This window comes from Solea solea, chromosome 1 (assembly GCF_958295425.1).
Source record: "Solea solea chromosome 1, fSolSol10.1, whole genome shotgun sequence".
Classification (NCBI taxonomy): Eukaryota; Metazoa; Chordata; class Actinopteri; order Pleuronectiformes; family Soleidae; genus Solea; species Solea solea.
In genome coordinates this window covers 40,006,198-40,021,904 of record NC_081134.1, presented here as the reverse complement: position 1 = coordinate 40,021,904, position 15,707 = coordinate 40,006,198, and the positions used below count along the sequence as shown (strand labels likewise).

The 15,707-nt window shown below is 40.9% G+C and overlaps 1 protein-coding gene across 11 annotated transcripts in view; it reads left to right on the top strand.

Moving 5' to 3' along the window:
- The window catches only part of relch (RAB11 binding and LisH domain, coiled-coil and HEAT repeat containing), a 29,982-nt gene extending 18,062 nt beyond the window's left edge, over nucleotides 1-11,920 (top strand). For 8 of the 11 annotated variants that reach the window (XM_058644878.1, XM_058644806.1, XM_058644897.1 and 5 more), the window contains 11 exons: nucleotides 49-97; nucleotides 602-681; nucleotides 1,169-1,275; nucleotides 1,397-1,496; nucleotides 3,039-3,121; nucleotides 5,671-5,734; nucleotides 5,821-5,959; nucleotides 6,049-6,165; nucleotides 8,443-8,531; nucleotides 8,877-8,947; nucleotides 10,554-11,920. In XM_058644878.1, the coding sequence (XP_058500861.1) occupies nucleotides 49-97; nucleotides 602-681; nucleotides 1,169-1,275; nucleotides 1,397-1,496; nucleotides 3,039-3,121; nucleotides 5,671-5,734; nucleotides 5,821-5,959; nucleotides 6,049-6,165; nucleotides 8,443-8,531; nucleotides 8,877-8,947; nucleotides 10,554-10,674 (1,020 nt within the window). In that variant the 3' untranslated portion in view covers nucleotides 10,675-11,920. Of the gene's footprint in view, nucleotides 1-48; nucleotides 98-601; nucleotides 682-1,168; nucleotides 1,276-1,396; nucleotides 1,497-3,038; nucleotides 3,122-3,769; nucleotides 3,853-5,670; nucleotides 5,735-5,820; nucleotides 5,960-6,048; nucleotides 6,166-8,442; nucleotides 8,532-8,876; nucleotides 8,948-10,553 lie in introns of all 11 variants that reach the window. The other 3 variants (XM_058644869.1, XM_058644816.1, XM_058644854.1) reach the window with 2 other exon arrangements.
- Nucleotides 11,921-15,707: the final 3,787 nt, after the last annotated feature.

The following is a 15,707-nucleotide window of genomic DNA, read 5'->3' as shown; positions in this document are numbered from 1 at the left end:
CAAGAGGATGAGTTCATCATTTATATATCCTTAATGACTCTCTTTTAGGTTAAACCACAGTTCCAGGAGATTCTCCGGCTATCTGAAGAAAATGTCGGTAAGAAAAGCTCTGTCATACGCACAAATGTGCATGTTCTGTGACATTTACCCGGCTGCCGTCGACAGAATGTTGGCTGGTGGACATCAGACTATGTTGATGTAAACAGGCTATTTGGAGTCAGTTATGGGTGTTCCCCTCTTTCATTTTTTTTTTTTTTTTTTTTTTTTAAATTGTGGATATATTTCTGTTGTTGTTAGAGGTGCTTGGTCTTGTCTTGCACACTCGTGATTTTGGATCTGGTATTGTGGCCGCTGGTGAAATGTGTTTTGTACTGAAGCCCAGTCTGTGTTTAGGACGTCATGTTAGTTTGCAGTGTAGTTTGAGGTATAAACAGCAAAAGTATAATGTGTGCTGTAGGACTGTAGAACTAACCTCATCATGCCGTGGTCCTTCAGTTTTCCTGATTAATGAGGCAAAAACAGATTATGAATAAATGATTAAAGAATATTGAAACATGACTCCAGAATATTTGATGCTGTTTTTGAATTATTTCTCTATAAGATGCTTCAGCGGGGAATGGTATTCTCACCAAAGCCACAGTCCCCATTTATGCCACTGGAGTATTGACATGCTATAACCAGGTAAGTTAATAACACTCCACTTGTTTCTAAGTAGCTGATTTGAACCCATAACAAATTATACCTTGTGAGGCTTTTTTGTGTCCTTTTTGCAAGATAAACAAGTCTGTGTTCATAGGTCATTTCAGTGATTTCCTCTGTTTACTGTATTTAGTTGACTTACTTGGGCTGCATTATTTTCTCCTCTATGAATATAGAGTGTTTACCACATTACACTTGGAGTTATTGTTCTTTGTCACGAGGGAAAATCCGCTCCAAAACACATCAGCTTACCACATGCTTTTGTTTTTGAATTTCGATTTAGCACTTGCAAAACAAAGTGGAGTGTGGGTGGGAGGGTTGTTTTCTGGCCCCGTTTGATTCAAGTTGAAAGTGGAAAAAAAAAAAAAAAGATAACTGGTCCATGGGAAAACATGTATACTTGTGTATGTTGAAATGCCAGCCTGACTGTGTTTGTAATCCACATAAACTTGCCCTCATTTCATTCAAGGAGGAGGATCGTAAGTTGTTGGTGGGTTTCCTAGAGGATGTTATGACAACCCTGTCACTGTCCCATGCTCCCCTCGACAGCCTGAAGGCCTCCTTTGTAGAGCTTGGGTTAGACACACACACGCTTGCACACATTACTTTACTGAATTTGGCTCACTGTACCCCACGTTGAGGCAAATGCTCGCCTGCACAGTCTAATGAAAGGTCACAATGTTTCGCTCTGTTTCAGTGCCAACCCAGTGTACCACGAATTGCTGCTGACTGTTCTGTGGTATGGGGTGGTCCATACCTCGGCACTGGTCCGGTGTACAGCAGCGCGGATGTTTGAGGTACACACACACACACACACACACACACACACACACACACACACATATGCAGATGATGCATTGAGTCAATCCCAGATAAATAGTTGTTTGATTGTTTGTATTTTTTATATATAAACAGGCTAAAATGTGTAAGTTCTGACACATTAGCTCTTTATTTTACATTTATATCAAGAACAAGTGATGCTACAATGTAGCGTTACTCTGCTAAAGTTAAAAATGTTATTAGAATATTATGGCTGTGCAGTTAATAATAAAATCTTTTTGTTATATTACCCTTTAAAGGTGTGCAACAGAATAATAATGCATACTTAATATTATATAATATGTTGTCAGCTAAAATTGTCTTTTACATTGTTCTACAATTAAATTCCTATCTATTGTTTCCATGTTTAACTGATGTGCTGTACACACGCTAGTGCCGCTTGCTATTGCTGTTGTTTTGCTCTTCTGTCTTATGGGTGTGAGGAAAGACTCCTGTACCATATCAGCGACCTGGTTTAACTGTATGCCCGGACCCTTTCACATTACACCTTTCACTGTGCACTGGTCTCAGAAGTGACTGCATAAATATCTGCTGCATGTCACAGAAAGGGGTAACGTCAGCAGTTTAAGAGTTCAAGGCCTGTTCCTTCTCAGTGTTCTTGGAAAATGTGATTTATTCAGAGATGTTTTCATGGGAATATGTTCTACTTTATTGGGGTATTTCAGGTCTGGTGGAAATATAACACTACTATTATTTTTAAAGGGAGAATACTGTTTCAGTGTTTTCTTCCGTACAGTTCAGTTCCACTGATTGGAGCCATTTTGGAGCCATGTTCCCAAAGCAAAAAGTGCTGGCCTCAGCCTCTGGAAGCAGCCACAGCACATTACTGTACATCTCCCTGTACTTTGAGATCTGTGCACATTTAAAGGTCAAATGTTGGGATTAGGCTCCAGGCATAACTGTAGAACGGGGCATTCATTGATAGAAATGAGGGGAAGGAGGAGTGGTAGGCTGGATTCATACCCCCCCTCCCTTGTTTTGTGAAGTACTTGCCCCCTCCCCACTCATCTCACTGTCACCATTCCATAGTGAAAAGTTGTACACCATTGTCAAAACTGTGGGTTGGAAGGTGAAGCTCTACCACAGACCCCAGATTAGATTCATTAAAGTGTATGAAATTATAATCTGACCTGGAGTCTGTGGAAAGAGCAGACAGCTTTATTCTCACTGCACTGTAAAAGTATTTGTGCAGTCTGCATTCTCACATGTGCTGGTGTGTGTGTGAATGAGAGTGTGTGTGTGTGTGTGTGTGTGTGTGTACACACACATTTGCTTGGTACATGCAGTGCCGTTCTGTGCCTTGCATCTATGGTTCTTGTCATTGTATATCACTTTCTATCTTTTTGTGTTTTTTTTTTTCTTTCTCCTCCCCTTTCTGTTTTGCTTTTTCTTTGTTTTTCTTCTCTCTCTCTCTATCTATTGCCGGTGTTGCTCGCTCTTGTCCCAATGCCCCGCCCACTTCTGTGACATCACGGCTGGCTCTGTCCAAATCCGATCAGCTGCTGGTGAAGGGGGTGAATGAGACGCTGGTAGCTCAGAGAGTGGTGCCGGCTCTCATCACACTGTCCTCCGACCCTGAAATGTAAGTGTAACATCAACGACAACAATCAACGCGCCGCGTCTCTCTCTCCCCCCTTCTCTTTGCCGCCTGAGAACTGTCACGCTGAAACAAGTCTCTACCTTCGAGGAGCAAATTCAATATGAAACAATCATGAAAACATGCAATATTAACGATTGATCTCTCAATTACCTGAATATTTTTTCCCCTCTGGTGTAGTTTTTAATCGTTTCTGTAGAATTGCTCCTAATTGGGTTCAGGCTCATCAGCACAACCACTGTTAACACTAACACTGCACGTCCGCATCATTCCGCAACACTAATCCATGCCCGCTCTTGTTGCCTCATCATGTTGCCAGCACGCAGCAACAGCACAATTCCAGCATACTCCTCTGTAACCCATCCACATCCTCCTCCTCTTCCTCCCCACCCCACTCCTTTGAGGCAGGGCCCCTCCTCCTGACCGACCCATCAGCTAGTGGTTGGTTATATTCTCCTATCACTCTGTTTGTCTCTCCATCTCTTCTCTGTCCTCCCTTTCTTCCTGTACCTCCATCTTTTACCTCTCTCTCTCTCTCCTACCTCCTTCTGTTTTTCCTCCTCTTCCTCTGTCTCTGTTTCCTCCCACCCTGCCTCTCTCCCTCTCTCATCCTGCTGTGTGGTGGGTTTGCAGTTGGTTCTCCGAGGCATGAGTGAAGCATTAGTAGATCGCCGGGCGGCTCCAGCCCTTATAACTCTGTGCAGTGGCCCCGAATTGTGAGTCAATCCACACAAGAAAACCTCTCTTGACATTGTCCTTCTGAGGGCTGCAATCTTACAGTGTGAAGCACAGGGAAACAAGAATTGGTCTTGCTGAGCTTAAATGGGTGAAAAAAAAATAAAAAACCCTTGTGACCATGTGCCACTAAAAGCCTTAGGGCTGAATTTAACTCATGTGGCAGCTTCTGTAACTAACGTGTAATCCACTGGAAGAGGAAGTAAAAGCCTGGAGACATTTGTTTCTCTTCCTGTATCCTGTCATCAGTACACACCGCTCTGTAGCCCCAGTGAGTGGCTGATAAATTGTTCCTCTGCCCTTGTTTAATCTTCTGGGAAACACATTTTGTTGCAGTAAAATGGGACCGTGGATTAAAATTCGACACAATTATGACGTCAGTGGTTACACTGTTGGAATGCAGCCCTTTTCATCTCATCATTTTATGCCTTGAATTACACATGTTGATGGACACATTAGCTGGACTGTTAGATTTATGGCATTTTAATGACATTTTGATGTGTCAATGAAAGAAAAAATATATAATGCATAATGAGAAATTAGTTTTTACTCCAGTACTCTCAAGATGACTTATTTATTTATTCATTCATTCATTGTCTACCGCTTAATCCTCCACATAATGGTTGTGGGGGCCGCTGGAGCCAATCCCAGCTAAGCTAGGGCGATAGGCAGGGTAAACCCTGAACAGGTCGCCAGTTCACCGCAGGGAAGATGATTTCTCTTTAATCTTTTACTACTCCTACTGACAGTGGAATGATTATGAACCATCACCCTCATTAACCCTGCTTATTGCAAGTCATTTTAACCATTGATTGTTTTTATTATTATTATTTATTGTGCAGTAGAACATTTTTGTGTTTTTAAGAAGAAAAAAAAAGCAAATCAAAATTCAATAAGTGGAAGCATCTCTGTCTGTCGTTTTTTCTTGAACGCAGAATGTATAGAAAAACACACGTGGACTTCAGGAAACATTCATTTAAAGACGATCAGACACGCATTTGTTCAGAAAGTCAAAATACAAACCAGAGATTCATCTATTTATATTTACATGAGCACTTGATTTTGATTTGGGCATCATATTTAAAGTGTTAACCCCTGACCTATGTTAAACATATTAATTGTATGCCTGAGTTTAACATTTCTTGCAAACGTTTTGCTATGTTATATGATTTTTATGCATTTATGTATATGAATTAAGAATAATCAAAAACAAATGTAAACAGATCGTTGCTAATCAGATGATAACAGTTACCAAGTGCCCTGTCAAAAAGGTAAACTTATCAGCAAAGCACTTTGAAATGTAGTGTTTCAATTTGCAGCTGTCAGTACAATACTGATAACGCTGATATGTCGTGCATTTAAATTACAGCCTGAAGTCTTTTAATACTAGATGGCGGTACAGCATTAGTCACCACTTCAGTCATCACTGTGGATAGTCCATGTCATAATCACGTCATGAGCACATCCTACTTCTTTGTGGGTTTTAGTATGACGGCTAAATGGGAGCTAGATGTGACACTGTAATGGAAAGTGTGTCACATAAATGCATTGTTTGAATATTTTTCAGTCACGTAGGAGCGCTCTTTAAATAAATCTGGAGGGAAAGCTGATCAGTGACATAACCTCAGGCCGTCTGACTTGTTTAAACGTGGTTAAATCCCAGCAATCTGGCGATTCAAACATTGAAGAGTAAATCTTTGCAGACAGTATTTGACCAATTCTGATTAGAAACCCGAAAGACAGGTTACATCTGACTGTGAGTGTTGAAACAAACATCTCGCTCTACTGCTGATTTTTAGCTCAGTGAGGATATCCACTATTCCTGCCTTTGGTACCATCATGGAGACGGTCACGCAAAAAGAGGTAGGAAACATGAAATGTCAAACAAAGAAATCAAGACATATTAAATCAGTCACTCCACATGTATTAAAATCTGTCTGTGTGTGCAGCTGTTGGAGCGTGTGAAGATGCAGCTGGCATCATTCCTCGAGGACCCGCAGTACCAGGATCAGCACTCCTTACACATGGAAATCATCAGGACGTTTGGAAGAGTCGGGCCCAATGCTGAGCCACGCTTTAGAGACGACTGTATGTGAAAGATCATGCACTACGTTAACACGCTTTGTTTTTCCAAGCCTCTCATGTGGCCGCTTTTGTCTTTTCCCTTTTCCCTCTAGTTGTTCTGCCACATCTTCACAAACTGGCACTAGCCAACAACAGCCAGCAAGTGGAGACCAAGAGAATCGACATTGCCACACAGCTGTTTGAGGCCTACAGTGCACTCTCCTGCTGCTGTATCCTTGAGCATAATACGTATATATTGGTCATAATGGATCCACTTTTTTATCCGAGTGACTATAATTATTGCTCTTTTATATAGTTGACATGACACAGAAAGGGAATCTTGTGACAGGTCCGCTCACTCACACTTTAATAGCTAAGGGACTGTATGAATTTAGAATTTACCAGAAGTCCGTGTTATCGTTGGCCGAGGCTCGGCATTAACTGTCGTAACAGTGAGTCAATTGAAAGGTTGTTAGAGTAACTGCTCAAACGTAAGCGGCTCTGGTCGTACGCTTTTTTGGAGCATGCCTGTGTTACTGAGTGATGGTGCACATCAGCATGGCCCCTGGTGTTTGAGTGTGGTTTGGTGTGTGTGTGTGTGTGTGTGTGTGTGCGCGTTGGCAGAGTTTGCCTGTCATTTGGCAGAAGGAGAAAGGGAAAATAAGCTCCCTCCTTTTCGGGGTAGAGGTAATTATAGTGTTGCTTTAGCAAAAGGAAAGGATGAGAGAGGGAGAACGAGCGTGAGAGGAGAAAAGGACTGAACATCAGCTTCCCTCGTTAGTAACGTGTTCACGGGAAAGGACTCACGTTTTACACTATCCTGCCCCTGGCTCTGTCACTCTGTGATTCTTTCCACTTTTACTATTTCTCTTTTTCTCACACATTTCCCCCCCCCCCCTCTCTCTCCCTCCACTAGTCTCTGCTGTCAACCCCACCCACTTCCAACACACACATGCTCAGAAGACAGCTGGTCTGGGGTTCATTCCTGTGGGTTTTTGTCAGGCTGTTATTTCACAGTGCAGTCGTGTCCAGTAGGTAAAGCCGTAACCTCAGAGGTTGTTCCTCCCTCTGCATGTCTTTTTTTTTCTTGTAATCAGTGTGACAAGCTCTGAAATTGTACATTCCCATCTCTAAAAATATAGATTCAAGCTGGGTGCCCGTTCCCTTAGAGCTCCGCTGGCTGTGATCGGATACTGAGCTCATGCAGTAGCGTGAAAGACAAGGGAGCACTGTGCTTTCAATTAAAGATTGTCAACTTTAACTTTAGAGACATTTAGACGTCAAAGGAAAAATGTTTACTGACAGATAATTTTCTTGTAATATTTTTTTTGATTTTCTCTCAAGTAAACTCCACCTAGCTTCCAGAAGCAATGTCCAAACTTGTTACTGCTTGCCCATGAAAACAGCTGCTTTTTAGTTTATACTGTAAGTCTCAACATTTAATTAAAAGAAACAAGCAAATCTAGAAAATAAGCTCTTCAAAAGTGAAATTTGCTTAATGGGTTAATTTGTCTTTTACTCAATTCAGTTAAAATCCTGTGTACTGGGAAGAATTACTACTGTACTGTATTGTGATCGCCAGATATCTTGGGGATATTGTAGTTTTTCACCAAAATAGTCTATTTTAAGAAAAATACTGATCTTAAAAATACAATGTTAAATGCATAAACAATATACAGTTTTCTTTCACTCGTTAGAGGAGAGAAAAGAGGGATTGAGTGTCAAATGACTGCCAGCAAATGATCGGGGGCTTAAATACTTAATGAATTGTTGATCGAAAATCACTGTCAAGACTATTTCCAAATGATGATTATAGTTGCTATAATAGCACACCATCAAATATCGCAACATTTTGTGACTCATTATTTTCCGTTACTGTGGCAAGAAGACCCGGTTTCACGACCCGGTCAGAACAAGGACTTTTCTGCATGGAGTTTGCTTGTTCTCCCCATGTGTGCATGTGTTTTCTCTGGGTTCTCCGGTTTGTCTCTCGGTGGCCTGTGATGGAAGAGTGGACCTTTCACCCCATGTCAGCTGAGATTGGCAAGATGGATAGTGGAATATTTCATTACGGCTGCAACTAACTATTATTTTCATTGTCGATTATCCAATCATTTGGTCTATAAAATGTCAGAAAATGTTGAAAAATGTTTTTCAGACCTGGAAATTATGATGTTCTCAATTATCTTGTTATGCACACAAACCAAAATGATTTTGTTTTAATGATTTATTTGTTATATGGAGCAAGGAAACTAGAAAATATTCACATTTAAGAAGCTGAAAAATCAGAAACACTTGTCATAATAATGAAAAAAAAAAGCCTCAAACCAATTAATCAACTGTCAAAATAGTTAGTTTTTCGTCCTCCATCCATCCTTATTTCCCAGATCTATTAAAAATAAGAATCCATATTTAGCCTTTGACCTGCATGGTGGAGCAGATGATCAGTTCATCTTTCTGTGGTCTTGTGAGTTTTTTGTGAAGTAGCTCCTTAACGTCCCGTACAGTCATTTCTGAGGAGGTGATGATCAACCACTTCCTCCCTGGCCTCAGATGTCTCCGCACCGACATGGAGCAACTCTCTCCTGAGCACGAGGTCAGCTGACACACAGACATGCGTGCACTTATGGGGGTTGATTTTTATCTATTTCTTTTTTACATGTTTACATGTTTACATGTAAATGTCTCTTTCTCACTCTGTAATGGTAAAGACAGTCTGACACACTCATACACCTCTCTCCATATTTATTTGCGTCTCTGAATTCCACGCGATCCATTTCATGTGAGCATTTTCCCATGGTGACTCGTGATCAGCTGACTGTCTGTCCGGTCTACACGCGACATTCTGAGACAGGAATTATTTTCCTCCCTGGAACTTTTATTAATGAATCCACACACAAATGCAAAGTATATTTATATTTCTGTCATGTTTCTCCGACAGGTGATTCTGAGCTCTATGGTCAAAGAGTGTGAAATCAAGGTGGAAAACAGGGGAATGGCGGACGCGCAGGGGTGAGAACAAACTCGTGGTTCCATTCGTACAATCATGCCTGGAATCATTTGTATTATGTGTTTTTTTAATTGTATAAGAGAAACTGTGGCAGTAATAAGGGATGGCTTTCATGTGGTAGTTTAGAAGAAGAAATCCAACTGTGAAAAGAGAGATCACTACACAGTGTTGGAACTGGGCCCCTATTGTGGGCTCATTCCTCAGGGGAGAGGAGAGCGTATTAGTTGTTGGAACCACATTCATTATGTGGGAATCTTAACAGAGAAGATGTGAAGAGCTGATTTGGTGACGCTGAGAGAGCTGGGACTTCAGCCATCTTGTTAACATGTGTTTAGGGCACATTAAAAAAAAAAGACAGGGGGAGTGTCTATGGATGTAAGAAATGAGTTCACAGTACAGTACAGTCTGCATGTGTTTCAGTACATATGCTCAATATTTGGTGTGTTTTCTTAAACCGTGAAATCCCTTTGTGGATTCTTATATGTAGTCCTGGGTATGGCTTAACAATTTGGGGAAAATACGTAATTATGGTTGTTCTGAAATTGATGATTTTATTTAGAATCCACATCAAGTTTCAGGTCAACATTCACTATGTTAATAGGAATATTACCATATAATAGCCCATTAAAACTTCTGATACATTGGTATCAAATAAAAAACAAATGGCACAAAAGCTGTGAATGTGTTAAATAAATAAAAAATCCTACTAATAATAATAATATCAAAATTGTCTTAGAAATAGTTGAGTGAAGCACATCTGGCACTATTTGTGATAAATAGTAGACTTTGTGATTTGCTAATTGCATTGTTTTACATCTAGATTTTAGATCACCGAAATATTTCGTATTGAAATACTTGTATGTAATTGTTTGGTTGCAACAAAATGATGGTGTTTTCCATGCAAACAAACAGTTGATACATGTCCTGTGTCCACGATCCTGTGAAAGGACATGTTTTGCCACCTACAACATGTCAACACAATGAGATTGCTGTGCTTGATTTAAAGGACTAGTTCAGGTTTTTTAAGTGTATGTATGTACGTATGGGCCGAATGCGCCTGCTCCATGTAGCACAACAATGTCCAGCCCAGTTGGTGGCGCACTCCTGATGATACACATAACATGTGTTTGCCTTTTTTTTGGGACCAATCTCTAAAAAGTGCATTTTTCATACTGTGGTTTCTCCAGAAGCCGTGTAAGAATACTAACTTGTCAACAGCGTCCAAACTCTTTTAAAATTTACTGGCGTAAGGTCGGTGGTGGTTTTAAAGATGTGATGTTTGTCCTTCAGTTGAGCAACGCGGCTGTTTTAACAGAACGCTGTAACTGCTCTGCTCTAACGGCCTGAATCTCGTTGATTTGAAAAGAGGAACTTGCAGAGCCGTTAGACTGTAAAAGTAAAGAGCGGCTGAATTGGCAAACAGCCTTTACTCTCCAATGGAGTTGAGGATTATCTAAGCTCATCAACAGATAGTGGATATGTATCTTTTTTTTTCCCACCTACACTATTGTGATTGTGTTTGTCTTTCAGTCCACACTGATAAAGCAGAGATTACCCTCACTTTTTCATCACCAATTCAACTTTTTATAATGTGTTTTCCCTCTAAAGGTCCATGTCTATTGCCTCTAGTTTGGTGGGCGAGGATGCCAAGACCAAGTTCCTAAGTAAGATGGGTCAGCTGACCACCTCAGGCGCCATGCTGGCCAATGTCTTCCAGAGAAAAAAGTGATCGCGACGGCCGACCGACCGATCGACCACCACTACACTAAACTGACGAAGCCCTGCCGTCTGTGGGAACATTTCATTTTCCTGAACAAAGCACTGGTTCAGCTTAAAGAACTTATTGGTCGAGTATCTTGCTTGTTCTCTTTCAAGAAACGAAGGTTTGCAGAAACTTGTGTCGTTTGAAAATCTCCGGCGCGGTAGGATGACCTGCGATTTAAAGGTAAAGAGCAGTGTTTTTTTGCGGTGAAAGGCTGAGGTTTTTTTCCCCCTACCTCCTCTGCTCATTCATCACGTCTTCATTCCTAATCATGGCGGAGGTATTGTCAAAGATTTGCTTTTCAAATCAGTGTTGTTGACATTGACATTTCAGAAAAATGTGAGCGAGCCAGAGGGAGAAACGGAACTACAACTAAAACCAACGGAAAATGATTAAAAAAGGGACTTGTTTCTCTGACCACTCTGGACATGAACGCATCACTGAATTAAATCACATTTTCAGTCCAGCACTTCTTGTGACCTGCTGGCTGTCATTTAGAATATTAAGTGTCAGTTTGGGTGAAGAGTGAAGGGTTTGTACGACAGGATGCATTTGAAATTTGTACTGAAGGATCGAACCACGGGATGGCTCTCAGTCTGCTATGGATGCCTTGTGCAGCGTCTTCTGTACGGCTCGGAAGTAACGTCTACTTGAAGTTTAAAAAATAACAAAAAAACGTCTTGCCTTTATTCTTATTTCTTCAACGTCTTTCTCTCTTTTTGTTTTTGTTTAAAGTTTCTATTTTATAACTTATTTATATCTTAATGAAGGAGAATCCATACTTTATTCCGACTTCCAAAGAATTTTGCACTTAGTATTTTTGTTCTTTATTTTATATATATATATATATATATATATATATATATATATATACACATGTAGATATTGTTTTAATTGAGAGGCTTATGCATAATGAACAACATCACTACTGTTAATGGAGGTTTTTTTGTCTGGCAATGTGAAGATGACGAGAACACTGATCATGATTCCCTCTCTCTGTCCGTAGCTTCATGTCTCTCTGTGTTGCAGTCTCTTGTACTTTTTTTTCTAAAGTGGGTATTTGGTTCTATTTTTATTATTTCCGGTTTTTTTTGGATATGCTCGAAGAGTCAATAACTGTATCATACACTGAACTGAAGAGGACCATACTCTTATGTATATTTGAAATTGGTGTCATGGTGTAATAAAAGACGAGCGGTGAGTTGAATTTAAACGTACTCGTGGCGGCTTCATTGAATGTCTGCAGTGGAGCTGACAGGTGTTTAAAGGCAGTAAAACGAAGCAATTTGGCAAACTCTCACTCCTCTTCCCCTCAGCCTTTGATGTGGTCTATTGTGCGCTCATTACGACGAACCAAAGTCCATTTTACGGGACATTCCCAACAGGTTCACCCTTAATGTTACAGAAATAAAAGCACCGACCTGCTCTCGCGATTACACTTATCTCTCAGTGTCTGATATCTGGCCTTTCATAAATTATGACTTGGTTAACATTCGGCCTAAATCTTTAGATTATGACAACTGACTTTAGTCAAAAAACATGTCCACCCCTCCTCAAAGAATTAAAAGCATAAGCTGCATTCTAGTGGAGAAAAAAACAACACAATATGTGTTTGCGGTTTGTCACCGTCCTGGCAAAAGTTAGTGGAATACATTTTATAAAAGGAAATGGGTCAGGCAGATTTGTTGTCCATGGTTGAACATTACACGAGTTGGTTAACGCCCACTGGTAAAGGACAGTATTTGCATATTTCGGCTAATATTCAACCATCGTCGCTGATAACTCGCCAGGTGGACAAATAATTGATCCGTGTCAGGGGTGGAGCTGCAGAGAGTGTGTTGTCTCTATCGTGCGTGGGTGTGTCTGTGTGTTGTCTGTAGATATGTGTGTGTGTGTGCGTGTGCTGCAACAGATTCCTCATATGTGTCATGGGGCTGTTTTTTTCAGTGTGACGTCATGTTCAGACCAACAGGTCTTTGATTCTAATATAACCCATTTTTATATGCAACCAATTCATTCATAATCCATTCATAATATTGTCCTTGTTTATTGATTTTAGGGGTAGTTTTGACTTTTATTGAGGGCCAGATAAATCTGAACCATGGGCCATGTGTGCACCATAAGGCCCCTTGCTTTGTTTATCAGCGTGGGAGTCAGCAGTCTTGTCCTCGAGTCCTGGACTTAGACTAGAGCACTGACTGCATTCAGATTCTGCAGTTGGGAGACAAGGACTCAAACTTTTTAGTTGATAAAGACGGGCCAAACGGTTGTTTGTGCCAGCTTTGTCATTTCTGCTTTGTGTAGAGATTTTCTGTTTGAATGTCAAATCCGTAATGGTGCCAGAGTGGAACACTGGAGCCCAACTTAGAACCCGACTCAGACTCAACCTTAATGATTTGGACTCGAACACTGAGGACTCAAATTTTGACTTTTTTTTTTGACTCGAACCCTGAGGACTCGACTGCAACACTGGGTGTGGGATGAACAGCATTATTGCTTTTGCCAAATGTTGTATAATCAGTGGCAACTGGACTTGAAGATTTCTTGAAGTACTCACAAATCTCACCTTTTTTTGAGAGCCTTTCCCCGGCTGAATAAGAATCTACACACACACACAGTATTGCCTTAAGTGTGTGTTTTTCCTGACATTTTGTTTGTGTGTGTGTGTGTGTGTAAATGGCATCAGCTGGCAGCTCTTACTCACATCAGTGACTCGGATGATTCACACATCACATCTGTTTCCAAAGCAAGCAGAAGCTCTGCAGTTCCAGTCTGAAAACCACCGGAACACGGTGGCTGGGCTTTAATGTTTTTATTCCACTGCTTGCTCTCTCTCTCTCTGTGGATCTGAGGACCATGTGCATGTTTTTCTGCCCTGTGCACTTTTCAGTGTGTTCTGGGGAGACCCTGCCTAACCCTTGAAGCTTCCTCCAAATTCTTAATACCAAAAACAGGCTGTGGCTGCTTTCTTCTGTGGAACAAGTAATGAGTGTGTTACATTAATGTGAACCATTCGGTGGCTTATTTTGTCTGTGTGTGTGTGTGTGCACGCATTTTTGCGTCCATGAGCTGTCTGGAATAGACCCACTCCATGAACTTGGGATTGTTGTAATTGATGCCTAGCAACACAACCCACAAACGTACAGAGCTGCTCAGTCTGACCCCGGTCACTTGATGCTTGTAAACCAGCATGAAGTCTGTCCGTAGTGGATCTATATCTTTATACGTCACTAATCGCCTGCAAAGTGACTTCTACGTTTAACGCTGGCCTTAAACGGGGGCTTTTCTGCACTGCTGGTTTGATTTAGTTTTAAGGAAAGACCTCAGTGTGAATGTAGTTGGGTGCGTTCAGAGTTAAGCTGAGGTTTCTTATTGCTAAAACAGTCACATCTGGCTCTTAATTGCTACTGTGCAACAGCTACAGGGGCCCCACCGCAAAACAGCTTCCCTCAGCATGTTTCTTTAAGAAAAAAAACATGAAGAGAGGGAGGACAGAACCCATTACCTTGACAGGCTCAGGTCAAAGCTTTCATTTTTTCCCCCTCCATTTTCTCTGCTGTTAAGATGTTTTTTTTACTGTATGCTTTCATTGTTTGTTTTAATGCAATGATCGGCTGCTTTTTTTCTGAAAACTAGATCATGTTTTTCATAATTGTGTTTGTGTGTGTGTGTGTGCTTTCCACCATTGATTTATTTTATAACAAAAATGATCAGAAGTACATAACAAGTTTCCTCTCACAATACATGAACAGAAGTATACCCAAACAAGAAATCCCTAGTACAGGACAAAAACCCTTCACTAACATCCTTTTATTCTTCCTTCCAAACATGTCGCTCAAACAAACACACACGTTTGCACAGCTGTTCTTTTTAGTACCCTGCAGTCACTTCCATTGAACTGAACGCCCTAAACAAATCATTATCTCTAACTTAATTACCAGTTAACCCTGACCTTAACCTAACCACAATTCAAATCTTTGCCGTAAACTTAACCAGTTTTTCACAAATTAGGTTTTCCTTCGTTAGGACCAGGTTTTGGTCTCTCCTCTGAAGCCTCACCCCATTCTTGGTGTGTTTGTGTGTGTGTGCCCCCCCTGCTACAATAAGTGAGTATTGCTTCATTCTTTTTTTCCATGATCACTTTTCCTTTCCTATGCCAACCCACACCGTCTTTCATCTGTCCCGGGCCTAAACATGCAATTCAATATTTGCATAACTGTCACCTTGAAGAGAACAAATCGTCCATTTTCTCAAACCTCCCCTTTCTTGCCTCACCAAAGTGGGCTGGGTTCAGTGTGCGATGCAAATTTACAGGGAAATAAGCAGTGTTTTCCCCCATCTCTCTACCTGCGTAGACGACCTGCACTATTTTATATTTGCAGTCACTCTTTTTCTTCTACGTACACCATTCCAGGAGTCATGCTCCAGGAACTGCACTCACACCAGCCCACATGGTTCCAGGATGAATGGCTCATGTAGGAAGTGAAATGTTTCGTAAAGTGACCACATGCTTTGCCTCCAGTGAGTGAGGTCACATATGAATTCTATGGTGGTGTGAGGTCATGGCACCGTTTGTAAACCAGTCCTCTCAGGGATCACATGACAAACATTTAAAATACTATCTGACTACACTGATAGTGCATGAGCGTTTCTGAGTCAGAGAAGTTTATTTAGTGTCTAAACAGCCCCAACATGCAAGTACAATAACATAAAAGAAACAAAACACCAGTGAGTTACAATTGCAACAGGACAAGTGAAAAATGCCAATTATGTCACAACAATATCTTAAAGCAATCACACAAACAAACTGTCACACACGCATTCATTCATTCATTCATTCATTCATTCATTCATTCACTCACAAATAGACTTCACTGCTTATCCTGAAGTGTTGAGAGTATTTGTTTTTTTCTTGACATGAAGTATGACAAGGTGGTGGGAGGAGTTCCCACCCTCCCTCAGTCTCTCACTCTTCTTTTACAAGCTGCTGCATGCATCCA